General features: G+C 38.2%; 1 protein-coding gene across 7 annotated transcripts in view; it reads right to left on the reverse strand.

The window, feature by feature from the left end:
* The window catches only part of FMNL2 (formin like 2), a 215,463-nt gene that overhangs the window by 26,536 nt on the left and 170,805 nt on the right, over positions 1-18,122 (reverse strand). For 4 of the 7 annotated variants that reach the window (XM_077272952.1, XM_077272947.1, XM_077272950.1 and 1 more), the window contains exons 10-18: positions 15,297-15,371; positions 13,296-13,406; positions 12,852-13,001; positions 9,796-9,897; positions 7,890-8,247; positions 7,521-7,730; positions 3,849-3,869; positions 3,323-3,447; positions 2,517-2,719 (exon numbers count right to left, since the gene is read on the reverse strand). In XM_077272952.1, coding sequence (XP_077129067.1) covers positions 2,517-2,719; positions 3,323-3,447; positions 3,849-3,869; positions 7,521-7,730; positions 7,890-8,247; positions 9,796-9,897; positions 12,852-13,001; positions 13,296-13,406; positions 15,297-15,371 — 1,355 coding nt within the window. The remainder of the gene's footprint in view (positions 1-2,516; positions 2,720-3,322; positions 3,448-3,848; positions 3,870-7,520; positions 7,731-7,889; positions 8,248-9,795; positions 9,898-12,851; positions 13,002-13,295; positions 13,407-15,296; positions 15,372-18,122) is intronic. The other 3 variants (XM_077272949.1, XM_077272954.1, XM_077272951.1) reach the window with 1 other exon arrangement.

An 18,122-nucleotide genomic window follows, 5' to 3' on the forward strand; every position in this document is an offset into this window, starting at 1 on the left:
TTCGGGGTATTTCTCTAGAGGTGAGCTAGGACTAATATTTTCCTCTGCTAGCTTTATTTAGTCCTCCGGCTGGGCTGGGCATCTAGAATCAACGTAGGCATGCTACCCGGCCACTGCTAGTTGTGCGTTAGGTTTAGTTCATGGTCAGCTCAGTTCCCATCTTCCAAGAGCTAGTTCCTATATATGCTTATGCTATGTTCTCTTGCCATTGAGATCATGACACTTAGCACAATTCTGTTGTCAGGTTCGCTTTAAAGATTACTTGTCACTTGCCACAAATATGTAACTTTTTATTACCTGGTCTAAATGCTGCTATTCTTCTGAATCCGGCAATGTTTTTCTTTTGTTCCCGCGCCTTCCTATTCTTGAGATATGGATCCCTTTTGCTTGTATACTAATCTAGTGTTGTTAGTCAAATGGGTGCGGTCCTAAAGGCTACATGCACACGTTGCGGAAAGTCCTGTGGATTTTTACAGACTGATTTTGGTAAATCCGAAGATAAACCGCACTGCGGATTACCGGTGGAATTACCATGGATTTACCGTATTTTTTTTGCGGTTTTTGTGCGGATTTCTCCTGCGATTTACACCTGCGGATTCCTGTTATAGAGCGGATGTAAACCGCTGTGGAATCCGCACAAAGAATTGACATGCTGCGGAATAAACAACGCTACATTTCCGCGTGATTTTTTCCGCAGCATGTGAACTACGGATTTGGTTTTCCATAGGTTTACGTGGTACTGTCAAGACCGCTGCGGATCCGCAGCAAAATCCGCAACGTGTGCACATAGCCTAACTTTTCTTTGTGGTCGTCTTCTTGAGGGTCACATCCCTTTCACTAATAAGAGCAGATTTGCACACAGGGAAGAGGGGACCATATCCTAGGAATGGAGAGGAGCAGGGACAAAAAAAAACACGGCCAGATTCAGGAGAATAGCGGTATTTACACAAGGTAAAAAAATACATATTTATGGCAAGTGATAGGTCCCCTTCAAGATGGTTATACTTCTTAGATTAACGTGCGCTTAAGCTGCAGATTTTTGAGGGACTGGACAATGGCAGATAATTGGGAAAGATAAGGATTGGGCATTTGGATGTCAATATGCCTGATCGTTTTGTTTTCAGGGAAGATAAGCCGCTCCCACAGTTCTCTAGCATTTATTAATGGGGAATTTAGTGTGAACGAGTGTTGCCAAAAACAATGGTGTAAACAGGTTATCAATCACCAAATGAAGGAGTAAAACACTCAGCAGGGTAAATGATCTTTTGCGCATCGTTCTTGGCAGTGCATCATCCTGTGTAAACAGTACTTGCGCTGCCGAGTATTATGACAGCCTTTGCTCACTGAGTGACCTGCTTTAGGTAGTCAAACGACCATTGACAGGTGAAAGTTTACCGACCAGTGGTTGTATCGTGCCGCCAGGTGGTCTGTGTAGTTGGCCAGATGACTCCACGGGAAAAGCGAGGATCCAATTGAGAAAAAAAAAATCGATCAGAGGTCGGAGACTTAAGAACATTTTGGAGGACTGCAATAATGCGGGCTTCTAAATGTTAGGATCGTTCATTAGTTATCATGTCATGTGACCATAGTTTAACATCTTCATTCTCAGGACATCTGTATATGGCAGAGATAGTAAAGAATTCTGCATGTCTGAATGAACAGGTCTCTAGTCATTATGTAACCAATCAGATAATCACAGCAGCACAAGCAGAGAGTGTTGATCTTGTCAGCAGCAGTGACCTGTCCACTATATCAACATGTAAATGACACGTCAGGAAGGGACACGTGATAAATGAAATCATCATTGAATGGATATGGATAGAAAACGGACGTGATGCAGGCAGCAGGAGAGCAGTATGTTGATCCTGTGAGAGACAGTGACCTGCCCATTTATGTTGCCATGTAAATGAGACAGGGCTACATGTGATAAATAGTGGGGTCGCTATATGAAGGGACTGATAAAGGGAGCTATAAACAGCAGCAGGAGAGTAGTGTGTTGATCCTGTAGGAGGCAATGACCTGTCTAATCATATTATCACGGTAATGAGGAATGAGCTGCATGTGGCAAAGGGCAGTGTCACTGAGTGGGTAGGATAGAAATTATGACGCAGCAGAAGATGACAGAGTTGATCTTGTTGTAGGCAGTGACCTGTTCGTTTGTGAAGCTACATTATTAAGTACAGTTATATATGTCACAAGGGGGGTGCCATAAAGAGGTCACTGTGACAATGCTGCAGGTACCAGCCACGTGGTCGAACTTCAGAGTCCACATTAGAAGCAAGGTGTAATACTAGGTTCTCATAAAACCGACGCCTATAGTTTATATTTCAAGTGCACCTCGTCATGAAACCAGTTTAATATTTAGAAGGTATTTAATATCGATCACTGGCCAATTTTTTTGTGAGTCAAACATGTAGAATAGTGGAAAGCAGTGAGTTTAGTAAATTGTATAACAGGATCCGCAGTAATCCTTTAAGCTTCAATATTTCTGCACCCCCACCAGATTCACTACTTACTGCTGGATGGCTCGGCAGATCTCCTCCGCCGACTTTCCTGCTTTTCTCAGGGTGATGGCGAGGTTTTTGGCCCTGTTTGATTCTAGTAACGTCACCTTGCTGGAGCCTTTAGGTGCTGCTTTTTGCTTGCTGGACGTGACATCAATGGCTGGACCTTGGGCTTTCGTCTTAAAAATTTCTTCAAATTCATCTACGTTAATGTCCTAAAAGGGGAAATCATTATCATTGTTAATTGTCTGCAACTAGAGATTCAACACTAATGGATGATAGACGACATCATCTAATAGGCAAATACTGTCCACTAAGATACGGTAAACTGTTAAAGAGTACCTTCAGAATAGGCTGGAATAACAATGTTTCTGGCCATTATATAACTTGTTGTTGTCTCTGAGCTGGAGTATGGAGACCAACTTCTAAGATGCCTCCCATACACAGTACCCCTGCCTCTATGCCACACATGTACAGAAGCAGCAGAATAGATGAATTTATTCAGCAGTACTGAGCAGTGTAGCTGTGCATCCTGCTCTGAGTGAGTGATTCTTTCATTGATCTTTACAGACTTCAGTAACCAGTTCAAAAAACTGGCAGACCATCTTGTTCTGGCCAAGACAGATTTTAGTCGTATTTCTGAGTGAATGAGGAATTTGGGAGGATAAGAGACTCATAAGTGGAAAAAGAAGCATATGTATCTGATAAGATAAATGACCAAGTTTCTTATATTTATATGTACTAATGATTTATGCAAGGTTTATGACCATTCAAGATGAGATGAACTCTCTTTACACAATGCGAGTGTCATCCATTACCTCCAATATCCTTTCATCATCAATTTCATTGAAGACCGTGCCATTGATCTGGTTGGGTTTTAAGGCTACCCAGTTGAATACTGGCATCCTGAATTTCGTCTTGATTGGCTTCTTAATCTTCACAGCTGCAAATCAAAATGTGGAAATTATCCCCCTTATTTTCCAATCCGCGGTAACACAAACGTACAGTCCATATAGTGGCATAATAATATAGGTAGAAGTGCAATGGTACCACAATGGGTGTAGCGCTCTACAATAAAGGTCTAAAAATTATCCAATAAAAGACTGGAGATCACATGACCCAACTACCTAAAATGAAAGTGTGGGAAAAGGGTAAAGCTAAATGAGGTGGGATGAAACAAATTACACAGCTGATATATAGAAGGGAGGAAGTAAACATTATATGTGAAAAATAAAATGGCTCAGGTGCTACTTTAAATGTAATAAAAAGTACAAAATGAAATACTGTTATGGAAAGAGGTGCAATGGGGGATCAGTGCAGGACAGGAGAAGGAGGGAAACCTACAGAATAGCTTGATCGGCCCGTCTTTGGCGGAAGCATAAAAACAAGGAGAGAGGTTAGTGTCACAGGTTATATATTAACAATAGCCCACCAGTGCATTAAAGGGTTAACAGCAGATATAACACTATGTATGTCAGTGCACACACTTTTGCAGACTTCCATTCCCTGGCGCGGAGTAAAACGTCTTGTAAGCCAATTAGCCGTGATTTCGCCTGGCTGTTAGGATTTTTCTATATCCGGAGCTATATACGGTTTCCAAATTACATTAATCTGTCGTTGGCGCTGAAGCCAAGATTAAGATCTAGAAGCAATCAACATAAACTAATCTCCTAATCTAATGTAACTAATACATAATGGACGGACACTGCAGCAGGGGCTATAAAGGGGAAGAGGGGTAGCATGGTTTGGGAAAACCATTCATTATAGAGTTGGGGGACCCAGGACCCTCATGTATCAGCCAGAGCGGAGAGCTACGAAGAGTGACTCTTCTGGAGGACCCGGAATGTCCATGCATTACACAGACTACACACCGAGCGTATTGGATCCTGTCTTACTTCTCCTGTGGAGGCGCTACAGGGAAATTGGACACTTGACTCCAGGTTCCCGACAGATTGCAGCTGATCACTTTCACGCCCTACCTTATATTTAGTGGGGAGTGGAATACAACACTTGTCAAAAATCTCTGGATTGCCGGGACTGTTCCAGGTGTGAGGCCGAAACGTCCCGATATTACCAACATTAATGGTGGCAACTAAAAGTGAGTGAATCTCTTGAAATTTCGCAGAATTTTCCCAGGAAATTCGATTTGCGGAAAATTTATCAGAAGCGAATTGAAGTAACTGCACAGCGTCCAATTGTCCTGAAAAAAATGTGTAACACTCTGAGGTCTCCTAGGGCTAAATCCAGCCTCTTTACCACAAATACAGCCAAGGTAATGTAAAAGTGACCTCAACATACTGTATATGGCTATAGGTAAACGGGTGGTAACTGTTCTACACTGCTGTACTGTCACACACTATCCGTACACTTTCTTCAGCATTTTACAGCTTTCTCTCCTCCATCTCTATTGCTGAGCTGTGAGGTCTTCTCGCTTTCATCCAGATTCCCCACAGAAACCTCAGTATCCCTGCCTCGGCTTTTACACAGCCTATGATAGTGTCTCCTAATTGGCTATGCTATACCATGTGATGTAAAACCTGCAAAGCATTATCTGAAAGCCGGCCAATCACACCCAAGGTCATTTAAGCCTTCTCTGGTTAATACCATTTAATGAATTGTGCAAAATGTCTAGTTTAGCCGATTTGGGCAACATAAATCACATATTGTTCAAATGTTCTTAAAATTTGTGATTTCCTAAAATTTTACAAGGTTCACATCAAATCGATTCGCTCATCTCCATTAGTAATTAGGAACACTAATTGGGGCATTTGCATTTCTACATTATTAACTAGGAATCTATATAATTGGGCCCTTTTTTAACCCTGCTGTTCTGTTTAGATTTCACATACACTTGTACTGTTCCCGGTCATTTTTGACCATCCTTATAAAATAATCATTTTTAGCTAATCTAAGTGGTTTTTTTAAACAGTTTTTGCACTATTATATTGCTTGTGAAGATGGTTGTTCAAATACCAGAAAAAAAAATAAATACAAAGCTTGTTTTATATTTTTTTTATATCCAAAAGGGAACATGGTATTTTTTCGATTTTTGTAAAAATTGATTATTTTTGCAGATAAAAAAAAAATCTTGATCTAAATTTTAACTATAAGTAATAATATCAAACATTATGTAGATATACTTTTTTCAAAGGCAAAAAAAAAAAAAAAAAAGCTTTTTTCTCTATAAAATGGCCAAAAACGTTGTTTTTTATACACTTATACTGTTCCCGGTCATTTTTGACCGGACCTAACAAAGTTGTGATTTGTACCTAATTCAAGTGTTATTTGATTACCTGTTGCATTGTTTTACTGTATGTGAACATGGTTTTCAATAATCAGATGAAAAATTAAATCAAAAACTTTTATTTTTTGAATCAAATAAATTAACATTTATGTACAGTGTAATACTGTACAACCAGCAAACACATGGAAAATCAGAAAATCATGATTTACAATATGAAATGTTGACAACTGAATGGAACTAGATCTATATGAACAGCAGGGTAAATAAAAACCAGTGAAATAAATTGCGCATAGCTATACTGGAAGCGAATCCGTCGGCTGTATCGCAACTTGAAAATGTTGGTATGTGTAAATCTGTTCTGACCAAAAGTAGTCAGATACATTGATAAATAGTAGTAGATGCAATATATAGTTCAAAATGAGGTGATAGCACCTTTATTTTTGTCAAAAATTGTCTGGAGAGCTGAATAAAGGCCTATCGGTCATTTTTGACCGAACAGTACAAGTGTAAAAAAAATTGTACCAAATAAACAAAAATTTAAAAAAAAAAAAATTCCCACAGAGAGTAACCCCCTAATGACGAAAAGTCAGGGAGCCTCAAGTCTCAGAATCACACGCTGAATTTTTATAACATTATAGAATTTCAAAAACGGTCATTTTTGACCTAACAGAACAGCAGGGTTAACAAGTGAACCTTCCCAGCTCCCACCTGAGTAAGTTTGGGTCCCTGAGCAGAACTAAAGGTTTTTTTCAGAATTTTACAAAATCTGTATTAGCCTAGGGAATGTTATAGAACACTCCCTTTAAATTTAAAGAAACAGTGATGTGTTCTACAGAATATTACACTTCCTGTACCATATATATATAATGTTCAGAAAAAAGTAAACATAGATGTATAGTTTTATGGTGTCCAAAAACCTGTGAGCAGCTAGTACAGTACGTGTAGAAGTATCCTGAGTATGAGGATGTGACGTGGGCGCGTTATCACCTGGGATATAAGGCAATGAGCTGACTCATAGTCATGCACTTCCTGCACTCCACACAACGAATCACTTAGCAAATAACCTAATCTAATCACGTGGGAATAAAGCAGCCGGTACTGACTATGACTCGCCTTTATTAGTCAGCGGCAACTTTAAAGGAAAAAAGACCAGAAATCTCCCACTACAGATATCAGCAGATTATATGGATCTCGCTATGTGGAATTTTTCAACAGCAAGGAATTTATTGTAAGGAAATCAAAAAACCAGGATGACAAATACACCAGAGCTGAGCATGTAAGCTGCAATATTGCCAAGGTTTTCAAGTAGCTCCTTTGATAGGAATATTGGGAACCGCCATGGACCTAATTTAGGTCCATGGCAGTCCCCTATAAACGTCCCAATTGTCACTCCGCTATTGGAGAGATTTCAATGTTTCTTGAACTTTTGTAGAGTCCGCAAGAAAATTAGAGGGGTTTTCTGAGACCTTAAAGTGTTTTTGTTTTATTTACGGTTTTACTTAAATGCATGTCATTTAGCTTAAAAATATTTTTTTTTAATTGGTTTTCATTAAAAATGTTGCACCGTTTGCCTTCTATAGCTTCAATGTTGCATTGTCTGCGGAGCTCGCTATGATGGTATGCATTTTTAATCCTTTTACTTGGTTTTTTATGAGCTCCTCTCACCTGATTTAACATATCTTAGACCATCAGGTATGAACCCCTACATTTATCGTAGACCTCTAGGAAATAAAACACCTCAGATACATAAAAGGTGTAATATGGTCTATTACCTGCAAGTCCTGAGTTAAATATAACTGTGGGTGAGGCAGATCCCGGTAAAGGAGGAGCTCCTGGCGGAGGAGGTGGTGGAGGTATAGGAGGGTCCACAGCTGGACCTGGAAGAGGCGGCGCTGGTGGAGGAGGTGGTGGAGGAGGAGGAGGTGGTGGAGGTGGAGCCGGTGGACTAGGAGGCATTGTAGATGGCGTTGGTCCATTTTCAACTGAAATGAGCAGCAAATGAAATGTATTTGGTGTTTTAAAATTTAGTTATGGACGATGCACATGTTCTTCCATTATGAAAAATGTAAATGTTCACCTCAAGTCAAGATTTTTAAATTTTAATTTTATATTTATTAATCTAAGCCTATGACAACACTTACCCGATCCAGGCTCTGAGGGCAAAGGTGGTGGAGGTGGCGGCGTTGGTGCCGAAGGTAGGGCTATTCCTGATACATTTGATAAAGCTCCGCCAGGAACTGAAGAACCTGACTGTGAAGTACCAATGGCCGATGATGAATCACTCAACACATCGGTACCTGATGGCACAACAGCCCCTGATGCCACCAGTGCTGTAATAGAAATGTCCCCATCGCCTTTCTTTTGAATTTTAAGCGATCCCTGCTTCTCCAGCTCGTGGATTTTTCTTTCCAGAGTAGATTGTCTCTGAATGGCCTCCTCTTTTTCCTTGACCATCTTCCGTAAAGTGTGCACCTGGGTGTTTGCATCTTTACAGACTTCCTGTGCATAAATAAAAAGAGCCAATTTGGGTTAACTGTGAAAAAATACAATTCCCGACATGCAAAGTGTTAACATTAATTTTGTAATGAGCATAATGTGACTTCTGTGTCTGGGAGAGATGACCGAGATGGCTGTCAGCTGGACGATCGACGGAAAAATCATTTGGCTGACAGCCGTCTAACATGTACGGCCAGTTTACACTCAGTTCACATTGCCTTAGATAACTGCAGGCTGGACTCTCAATGGTCGGTGGACCGTCAGATTACGGGCAGGTCCAGCTGACTTTAATGTTTGAAGACCTTAAGTCTATTATTGTGGGGTCCCATCTGGAGAGGTTTGAGGACCTATCTATTATTGTGGGGTCCCATCTGGAGAGGTTTGAGGACCTATCTATTATTGTGGGGTCCCATCTGGAGAGGTTTGAGGACCTATCTGTTATTGTGGGGTCCCATCTGGAGAGGTTTGAGGACCTATCTGTTATTGTTGGGTCCCATCTGGAGAGGTTTGAGGACCTATCTGTTTTTGTGGGGTCCCATCTGGAGAGGTTTGAGGACCTATCTGTTATTGTGGGGTCCCATCTGGAGAGGTTTGAGGACCTGTCTATTATTGTGGGGTCCCATCTGGAGAGGTTTGAGGACCTGTCTGTTCTTTGGGGTCCCATCTGGAGAGGTTTGAGGACCTATCTGTTATTGTGGGGTACCATCTGGAGAGGTTTGAGGACCTGTCTGTTCTTTGGAGTCCCATCTGGAGAGGTTTGAGGACCTATCTGTTATTGTGGGGTTCCATCTGGAGAGGCTTGAGGACGTATCTGTTATTGTGGGGTCCCATCTGGAGAGGTTTGAGGGCCTATCTCTTATTGCGGGATCCCATCTGGAGAGGTTTGAGGACGTATCTTTAATGGTGGAGTCCCATCTGGAGAGGTTTGAGGACCTATCTGTTATTGTGGGGTTCCATCTGGAGAGGCTTGAGGACGTATCTGTTATTGTGGGGTCACATCTGGAGAGGTTTGAGGACCTATCTGTTATTGTGGGGTCCCATCTGGAGAGGTTTGAGGACCTATCTGCTATTGTGGGGTCCCATCTGGAGAGGTTTGAGGACCTGTCTGTTCTTTGGGGTCCCATCTGGAGAAGTTTGAGGACCTATCTGTTATTGTGGGGTCCCATCTGGAGAGGTTTGAAGACCTATCTGTTTTTGTGGGGTCACCTCTGGAGAGGTTTGAAGACCTATTTGTTATTGTGGGGTCCCATCTGGAGAGGTTTGAAGACCTATCTGTTATTTTGGGGGCCCATGGTTCCCATTGGTGTGACAGGTCCTCTAAAGAACAAGCCGATAGTGGCCCCTTAGTGGAATTGGGAAGAATTTGACAAAAAAGGAAAAGAGCACAAGGCATTGTACATGGTACAATAGACATCTCACAGTTATGACTACAATATAGGTACGGGTTAGTTTTCAGTAAGTGTACAGACTGCAGTGTATATATCAGCTCCTTATGTGTCATTGGTTGCAATTATTTCAATATAAGCATTACATCGACAATAAAAATCGTACCCGGGCAACTTCCAGTTCTTTATGTCTTTGCATAAGCTGTTTTTCCAGTTCTACAATTTTCCCCATAGCTTCATTTTCTGTGTCTAGTAGTTTTTCAGAAAGCTGTGAACATTGAAGAAAAAAAATTACAAAAATAAATATGTAAAGGCATCAGAATGTAAGATTATTTCACTGCTTAGTTCAGTGGCCCTCAGAATATCTGTACCAAACACAGCCGTAAGCACTTTCTAGACAAATAATAAAAAATCAGTATTATAGTAGTTATATTCCTGTACATAGAGGCAGTATTATAGTAGTTATATTCTTGTACATAGGGGCAGTATTATAGTAGTTATATTCTTGTACATAGGGGCAGTATTATAGTAGTTATATTCTTGTACATAGGGGCAGTATTATAGTGGTTGTATTCTTGTATATAGGAGCAGTATTATAGTAGTTATATTCTTGTACATAGGGGCAGTATGATAGTGGTTGTATTCTTGTATATAGGAGCAGTATTATAGTAGTTATATTCTTGTACATAGGAGCAGTATTATAGTAGTTATATTATTGTCCATAAGGGCAGTATTATAGTAGTTATATTCTTGTACATAGGGGCAGTATTATAGTAGTTATATTCTTGTACATAAGGGCAGTATTATAGTAGTTATATTCTTGTACATAGGAGCAGTATTATAGTAGTTATATTCTTGTACATAGGAGCAGTATTATAGTAGTTATATTCTTGTACATAGGGTGAAGTATTATAGTAGTTATATACTTGTACTGTACATAAGAGCAGTATTATAGTAGTTATATTATTGTATATAGGTGCAGTATTATAGTAGTTATATTCTTGTATATAGGGTGAAGTATTATAGTAGTTATATTCTTGTACATAGGAGCATTATTATAGTAGTTATATACTTGTACTGTACATAGAGGCAGTATTATAGTAGTTATATTCTTGTACATAGGGTGAAGTATTATAGTAGTTATATTCTTGTACATAGGAGCATTATTATAGTAGTTATATACTTGTACTGTACATAGAGGCAGTATTATAGTAGTTATATTCTTGTACATAGGGTGAAGTATTATAGTAGTTATATTCTTGTACATAGGGTGAAGTATTATAGTAGTTATATACTTGTACTGTACATAGAGGCAGTATTATAGTAGTTATATTCTTGTATATAGGGGCGGTATTATAGTAGTTATATTCTTGTACATAGGGTGAAGTATTATAGTAGTTATATTCTTGTACATAGGAGCATTATTATAGTAGTTATATACTTGTACATAAGAGCAGTATTATAGTAGTTATATTCTTGTACATATGGTGCAATATTATAGTAGTTATATTCCTGTACATAGGGGCAGTATTACAGTAGTTATATTCTTGTACATAGGGGGTAGTATTATAGTACTTATATTCCTGTACATAGAGGCAGTATTATAGTAGTTATATTCTTGTATATAGAGGCAGTATTATAGTAGTTATATTCTTGCACATAGGGGCAGTATTATAGTAGTTATATACTTGTACATAAGAGCAGTATTATAGTAGTTATATTCTTGTACATAGGGGGAAGTATCATAGTACTTATATTCCTGTACATAGAGGCAGTGCTATAGTAGTTATATTCCTGTACATGGGGGGTATTATAGTAGTTATATTCCTGAACATAGGAGCAGTATTATTGTAGTTATATTCTTGTACATAGGGGGCAGTATTATGGTAGTTATATTCTTGTACATAGGGGCAGTATTATAGTAGTTATATTCTTGTACATAGAGGCAGTATTATAGTAGTAATATTCTTGTACATAAGGGCAGTATTATAGTAGTTATATTCCTGTACATAGAGGCAGTATTATAGTAGTTATATTCCTGTACATAGGGGCAGTATTATAGTAGTTATATTCTTCCACATGGGGTGCAGTATTATAGTAGTTACATGATTCTACATAGGGGCAGTATTATAGTAGTTATATTCTTGCACATAGGGGCAGTATTATAGTAGTTATATTACTGTACATAGGGGCAGTATTATAGTAGTTATATTCTTGTACATAGGGGCAGTATTATAGTACTTATATTCTTGCACATAGGGGAAGTATTATAGTAGTTATATTCCTGTACATAAGGGCAGTATTATAGTAGTTATATTCTTGTGCATATGGTGCAGTATTATAGTACTTATGTTCCTGTACATAGAGGCAGTATTATAGTAGTTATATTCCTGTACATAGGGGCAGTATTATAGTAGTTATATTCTTGTACATAGGGGCGGTATTATAGCAGTTATATTCTTGTGCATAGAGGCAGTATTATAGTAGTTATATTCCTGTACACAAGGGCAGTATTATAGTAGTTATATTCTTGTACATAGGAGCAGTATTATAGTAGTTATATTCTTGTACATAGAGCGCAGCATTATAGAAGTTATATTCTTGTACATGGGGGTAGTATTATAGTAGTTACATTCTTGTACATAGGAGCAGTATTATAGTAGTTACATTCTTGTACATAGGGGCAGTATTATAGTCGTTATATTCTTGTACATGGGGGTAGTATTATAGTAGTTACATTCTTGTACATAGGGGCAGTATTATAGTAGTTATATTCTTGTACATAGGGGCAGTATTATAGTAGTTATATTCTTGTACATAGGGGCAGTATTATAGTAGTTATATGATTCTACATAGGAGCAGTATTATAGTAGTTATATTCTTGTACATAGAGCGCAGCATTATAGAAGTTATATTTCTGGCAAAAGGATGCAGTATTATGTTAATTATATTTTTGTTTGTTCTAAACCAAGAGATTAGCTCAGAACAACAGTCTTTTTCATTAGTACACTCCTTTTAACAGCAGATACTTAAAAAGGTGGTGAAAATTAGAATAGGAGAAAATATCTGGCAAAGTAGAGAAACAAATGTAATATGTGACCGTGACAAATTGTCTTTAGCTACTTTAAGGTCTTGAGTCGTAGACTGCACTTTTATCGACTCTCATGGCCAAATAATGTGACTCTGGGGTCCAATACTGAGGTCTCACAAGCTTTTACTTACATGAGAGATGTTTTCTTCCAGTTCTTCAACTCTTTCCAGCGCCGCATTCTTGGTCTCTGCATCTTCCAGAAGAGCCCCCACGTCAAACACATTATCCAGATAAGCCTGAATCTGGACCTGAAGTTTGTCACTTTCCGTGTGTTTCAGTTTCTATAAAACAAGAAAGATCTAACTTAGGAGTAAAGCCGGTTATTATGTGATAACTATACACAATCAATAGCTGCCAAGGACACAGAAATGCTTCCACCATAAACAAGTAATGTATGTTACTATCAATGGAAGAAGTCGGATAAGTGGCCTACATGGGGACCAAATGATCAGACAGGGTAAAATCCAACCTGATTTATGCTTTTTTCTTGGTCGGTCAAACAGATACAAACTTAACACACTGAATACAACAAGCGGCCATAAAAGTAAATTCTTCCTACAACTAAATATACTTACATCCAGGTATTCATCCAAGGCTAATTTGGTAAACTCGAATTGAAGATGGACTCTAAAATTCATGTCTTCTACTGAATGGACTACGATATTAATGAACTGCATACAGGCAACCTGCAAGAAGCCACAGACAGCATTACAGGGGTTAACTAATTACAGATTCTGCAAAGTGTGCAGAAAAGCGTCCTAGTGCATACAATACTCCCATGTATTCCCCACCCATCACCCCTGTCCCAGGACTTAATTTCAACTTTTCTTTTCGTGCCACCCTGGAATTATTTTTAACGTTACTCGCTGGTTATGAGCGTTGCCATTCATAGAGTAAATCCTCACTGTCCCTTTAAGATTGGCCATGTCATACCGCCAGGTGGAGGTTTGTATATTAATATGCAAATTGCCTCTTCAGAGAAAAAAATATTAATATCCATTTAAATAAGATGGGAAGGGGAACCTGTCAATTTCGAGAGGATCTGAAATGGCATTTTCTTTGTCAAGTTTTTGCGAAAGGAGCGATGCACCAAATTTATTACGAGGTGTGCCCATAGAAATGTACAAAGGGGGGCATGTATCAAACCTCTGGAATCAAAAAGTTGTACATTTTGAAGCGCCATTTTTCCACAATTTTAAAAAACTTTTTACAGTTTGGCGCCTCTTGACAATTTTCTAAAAGTGCCTGTGATTTGCCAAAACAAAGGAAGTTTCAGCGAGATTCACGAATTGCAACGTTTTTGAATAAAAAGAAAGTGTCACAAACTCACTCAATTAAAGTCGGTGGCATAAAAAAAAAAAAAATGGAGTAACATTTTTAGACAGAGGTGTAATATCTTAAGGAAAGCCAAAAAGTATCAAACATCATGAGACGCTCTGGTTTAAAAACACCAAAAGTTGCTACATTTTTGCACAAGTTCATGTTTCTTAAAAATGTGTAACTTTTAACGGGGAAGGTTCCTGGTGTAAATTGTTTTATGAATTCCCACTAAAAGCCAAAATTTTCCTGCCGTTTTTGAGGCACAGTGTTTAGACGCTTGTTGGAAAAGGCAAAAATGGTGTTTACAGGCGTAATTATGGTACAAGTCAAGGAGGCCATTATTTTGGTGCAAACTTTGCGAGAATTTTAACACATTTGACTTGATAAGTCTCCAATTTAACAGTTGAATACCAATCTATGAGCACCTCTGACTTCACTGTATACGGATCCATACATTGAACCCAATATTAATTTGTATCCCGACAGCTCCCCCTAGTGGTGACTGCAGTCACACAGAACTTTATCCTATTGTGTGTGAATGGGAGATTATCAGCTCTGTCTATAGTTCCCTGCAAGCAAATATGTCTACGATCCGAGATTAGGATCAGTAGAGATTGCATTAGCGTGACAAACATTAATTATGGGATAATCCCTTTAAGTAGTGATGCAGACCGTGCAAAGATTACAGACGGGGTTATGTCTTCTGACAGATTTGCAGTCAAATGGTAGAAATCTAAATTTTCCTGCAGGCTGTTTACATCCCTACTCAGATGGAAATCTGATAATAAAATAGGACTTGGAAATGTCCATATAAAAGTGTATTTCATATGTATGGTCCTAAAGGGTTAAACAGATGTCACGTCCTTTATCATAGGTCACCCGAGGACAGTACTGGCGGTACGCACATCCTCCTGAATCTTGATGGTGCTGATGACCTTAACATTTTTGGTTGTTTACTTCTTCGTTCATAAGATCCAGGACCGGTAAAGTTCAGCTCGAGGTAACGGCTTCTTTTTCCTCGCAGACGTATCAATAATTACTAATCTATTGTTTTTCATCAACCAGGTGTTTGAGGCCTGGAGCAATAGTCTAAAGCTAACAATATTCAGAGGGGAAAGCTGTCATTTTTAAAGGGATTTTCCAGGCTCAGGAAAAAAAGTTTTTGCTTACATAAACAGCGCAATGCTTGTTTATGACAATACAGCAATACAAAAGTTGCACTAGGAAGGGGGGGGGAAGGACAAACTCCTGATTACCATGAAATCTATATTGTTGTCTTCATTCCTGAAATGTTCCATGAGTTTCTCGAAGCGTTGTTTCTCACCACACACCTGGAAGGGGAAAAATAAAAGAAAGAATTGTCAATAAATTGTATGTCGGAAGAAAGAAACACCGCGACAAGGAGAACAGGGCTTTGTCGCAGCCCCCAATGCACTTCCAGCCTCATTAGCATACACTTTGGAAGAGCACATTGAAGCCTCGCAGGCATGCATTACCGCTTATTTATAAGGCGGACACTGCCGGTATTCTGATGGAGGAAGTGTAAAGTTAGATCAGCAACTTAAAGGGGCTGCAGTGTCCCCTTTATTGGCTGCCAGGCAAAGATCCACATTCTTAGTAGTGGCCATGCCTGGTTTTGCACCTCAGTCCCATTAATTTGGACTGGAACACTCTGGTCCCCTCAAATGATTGAGAATCGGCCCCCGACCTATCGAATATTAAAATACTCTTCAAAAGACAAGCCAATCATTTTATAAATCCAGATGCCCCATTAAATTCAAATAATAAAAATAATAACGTGCTACAAAAAATAATATTCATAATTAATAACGATGGTATTACTACTACTATTACTGCTGAATCAAATAATAACAAACCACAACAAAAATAGTAAATAACAATGATGCTAATACTACTACTACTAGTAAGAATAATTTACAACAAAAAACAATCACAAATAATAATAATGATACCACTACTACTATTACTACCACTACTACTACTATTAATAATAATAAATTACATCCAAAATAAATAATGATGATGATAACAATATCATTATTATTACTATTATTATTGTGATGTATTATTATTGTTATTAGTAATATTATCATCATTATTATGTATGACTATTATTTTTTGTTATGAATTACAATAAAAATAATAATGATGATAATACTACTACTAATAATAAAAGTAAATCACAACAAAAATTTTAATAAATAATAATTATGATACTACTACTATATAATTGTCTAAGGTCCACTTCCGTCTGTTTGTCTGTCGCTGAATTGGCCCCTCCCTACTCCCCTCCGGTGTAATGCAGTCCGTTAACGCTGCCATTAACCCTGTGTGACCAACTTTTTATTATTGATGCTGCCTATGCAGCATCAATAGTAAAAACATATAATGTTAAAAATAATTTACAAAAAATCATTATATTCTCACCTTCCAGCGTCCGCGGCAGCCTTTCCAGCTCCTTGCGACGCTCCGGTCCCAAGAATGCATTGCAGCAATGACCGGAGATGACGTATCGTTCTCGCGAGACCGCTACATCATCACGTGTTATTGCCGCAAAGCATCACTGGGAACGGAGCATCGCGAGGAGCATCGCTAAAGGCCTGGGCTGGATCCGGGGGCCGCCGGAAGGTGAATATATAACTATTTTTTATTTTAATTCTTTTTTTAACAGGGATATGGTGCCCACATTGCTATATACTACGTGGGCTGTGCTATATACTACGTGGGCTGTGTTATATACTGCGTGGGCTGTGTTATATACTGCGTGGGCTGTGCTATATACTACGTACGCTGTGTTATATACTGCGTGGACTGTGCTATATACTACGTACGCTGTGTTATATACTGCGTGGGCTGTCTTATATACTGCGTGGGCTGTGCTATATACTACGTGGGCTGTGCTATATACTACGTGGGCTGTGTTATATACTGCGTGGACTGTGCTATATACTACATGGCTGTGCTATATACTACGTGGCCTGTTTTATATACTACGTGGGCTGTGCTATATACTACGTGGCTGTGCTATATACTACGTGGCTGTGCTATATACTACGTAGCTGTGCTATATACTACGTGGGCTGTGCTATATACTCTGTGGGCTGTGCAATATACTATGTGGCTGTGCAATATACTACGTGGCTGTGCTATATACTACGTGGCTGTGCAATATACTACAAGGGCTGTGCTATATACTACATGGCTGTGCTATATACTACGTGGCTGTGCAATATACTACGTGGAAATCTTCATAAATAAACTACATACATATTCTAGAATACCCGATGCATTAGAATCAAGCCACCATCTAGTTTATAATAATAATAACAATAATAATAATGATACTACTTCTAACACTACTACTACTTATAATAATAATAATAATAATAATAAAGAAATCACAACAAAATAATAATAAATAATGTTGATAATACTAGTAATAATAATAACGATACATAATATAACTATAGTAATAATAACATTTAATCTTATAGTCGTATAACATTTTATTACCATATATCGAAAAAATTAAATCATAAAAAAAATCAGTCACGAGTCTCCGAGGCCAATAATTTATATAAAAAAAATCTATAGAAAGACACTGACACACAAACTAGTTCCTATTTTCTAACAAAGGAAAACTCCAAGGAGAGCTCCTATATTTAAAGCACATGACAGTATGACAACACTTAACCATAAAACAAAAAATTCCCCAGAGTATTTTTGTGTGGTTACCACGGAGATGCCACTTATCTCATGCAAATAACGCTACTCTAATTAAAATATAGAAGGAACCATTGGAGACACTTTATCCCAGCCGTACCAGGCTCGAAAAGTCACCCAGAATCCTTCATATTTTCACTTTCAATTAATTTATGATTTATTTAATACTTTATTTTCAGTTATATTTTATAATTATTTATGATTTCATCTATTGTATTCAATTTAATTGGAATATACGTGATTATTTTTTATAGTATATTTTTTTGTTTTGATGATACATTGCATATATTGATTTCTTTATTACAATGTTTATTCTTTTGTAATATTGCATAATTATA

This window comes from Ranitomeya variabilis, chromosome 7 (genome assembly GCF_051348905.1).
Source record: "Ranitomeya variabilis isolate aRanVar5 chromosome 7, aRanVar5.hap1, whole genome shotgun sequence".
Lineage (NCBI taxonomy): Eukaryota > Metazoa > Chordata > Amphibia > Anura > Dendrobatidae > Ranitomeya > Ranitomeya variabilis.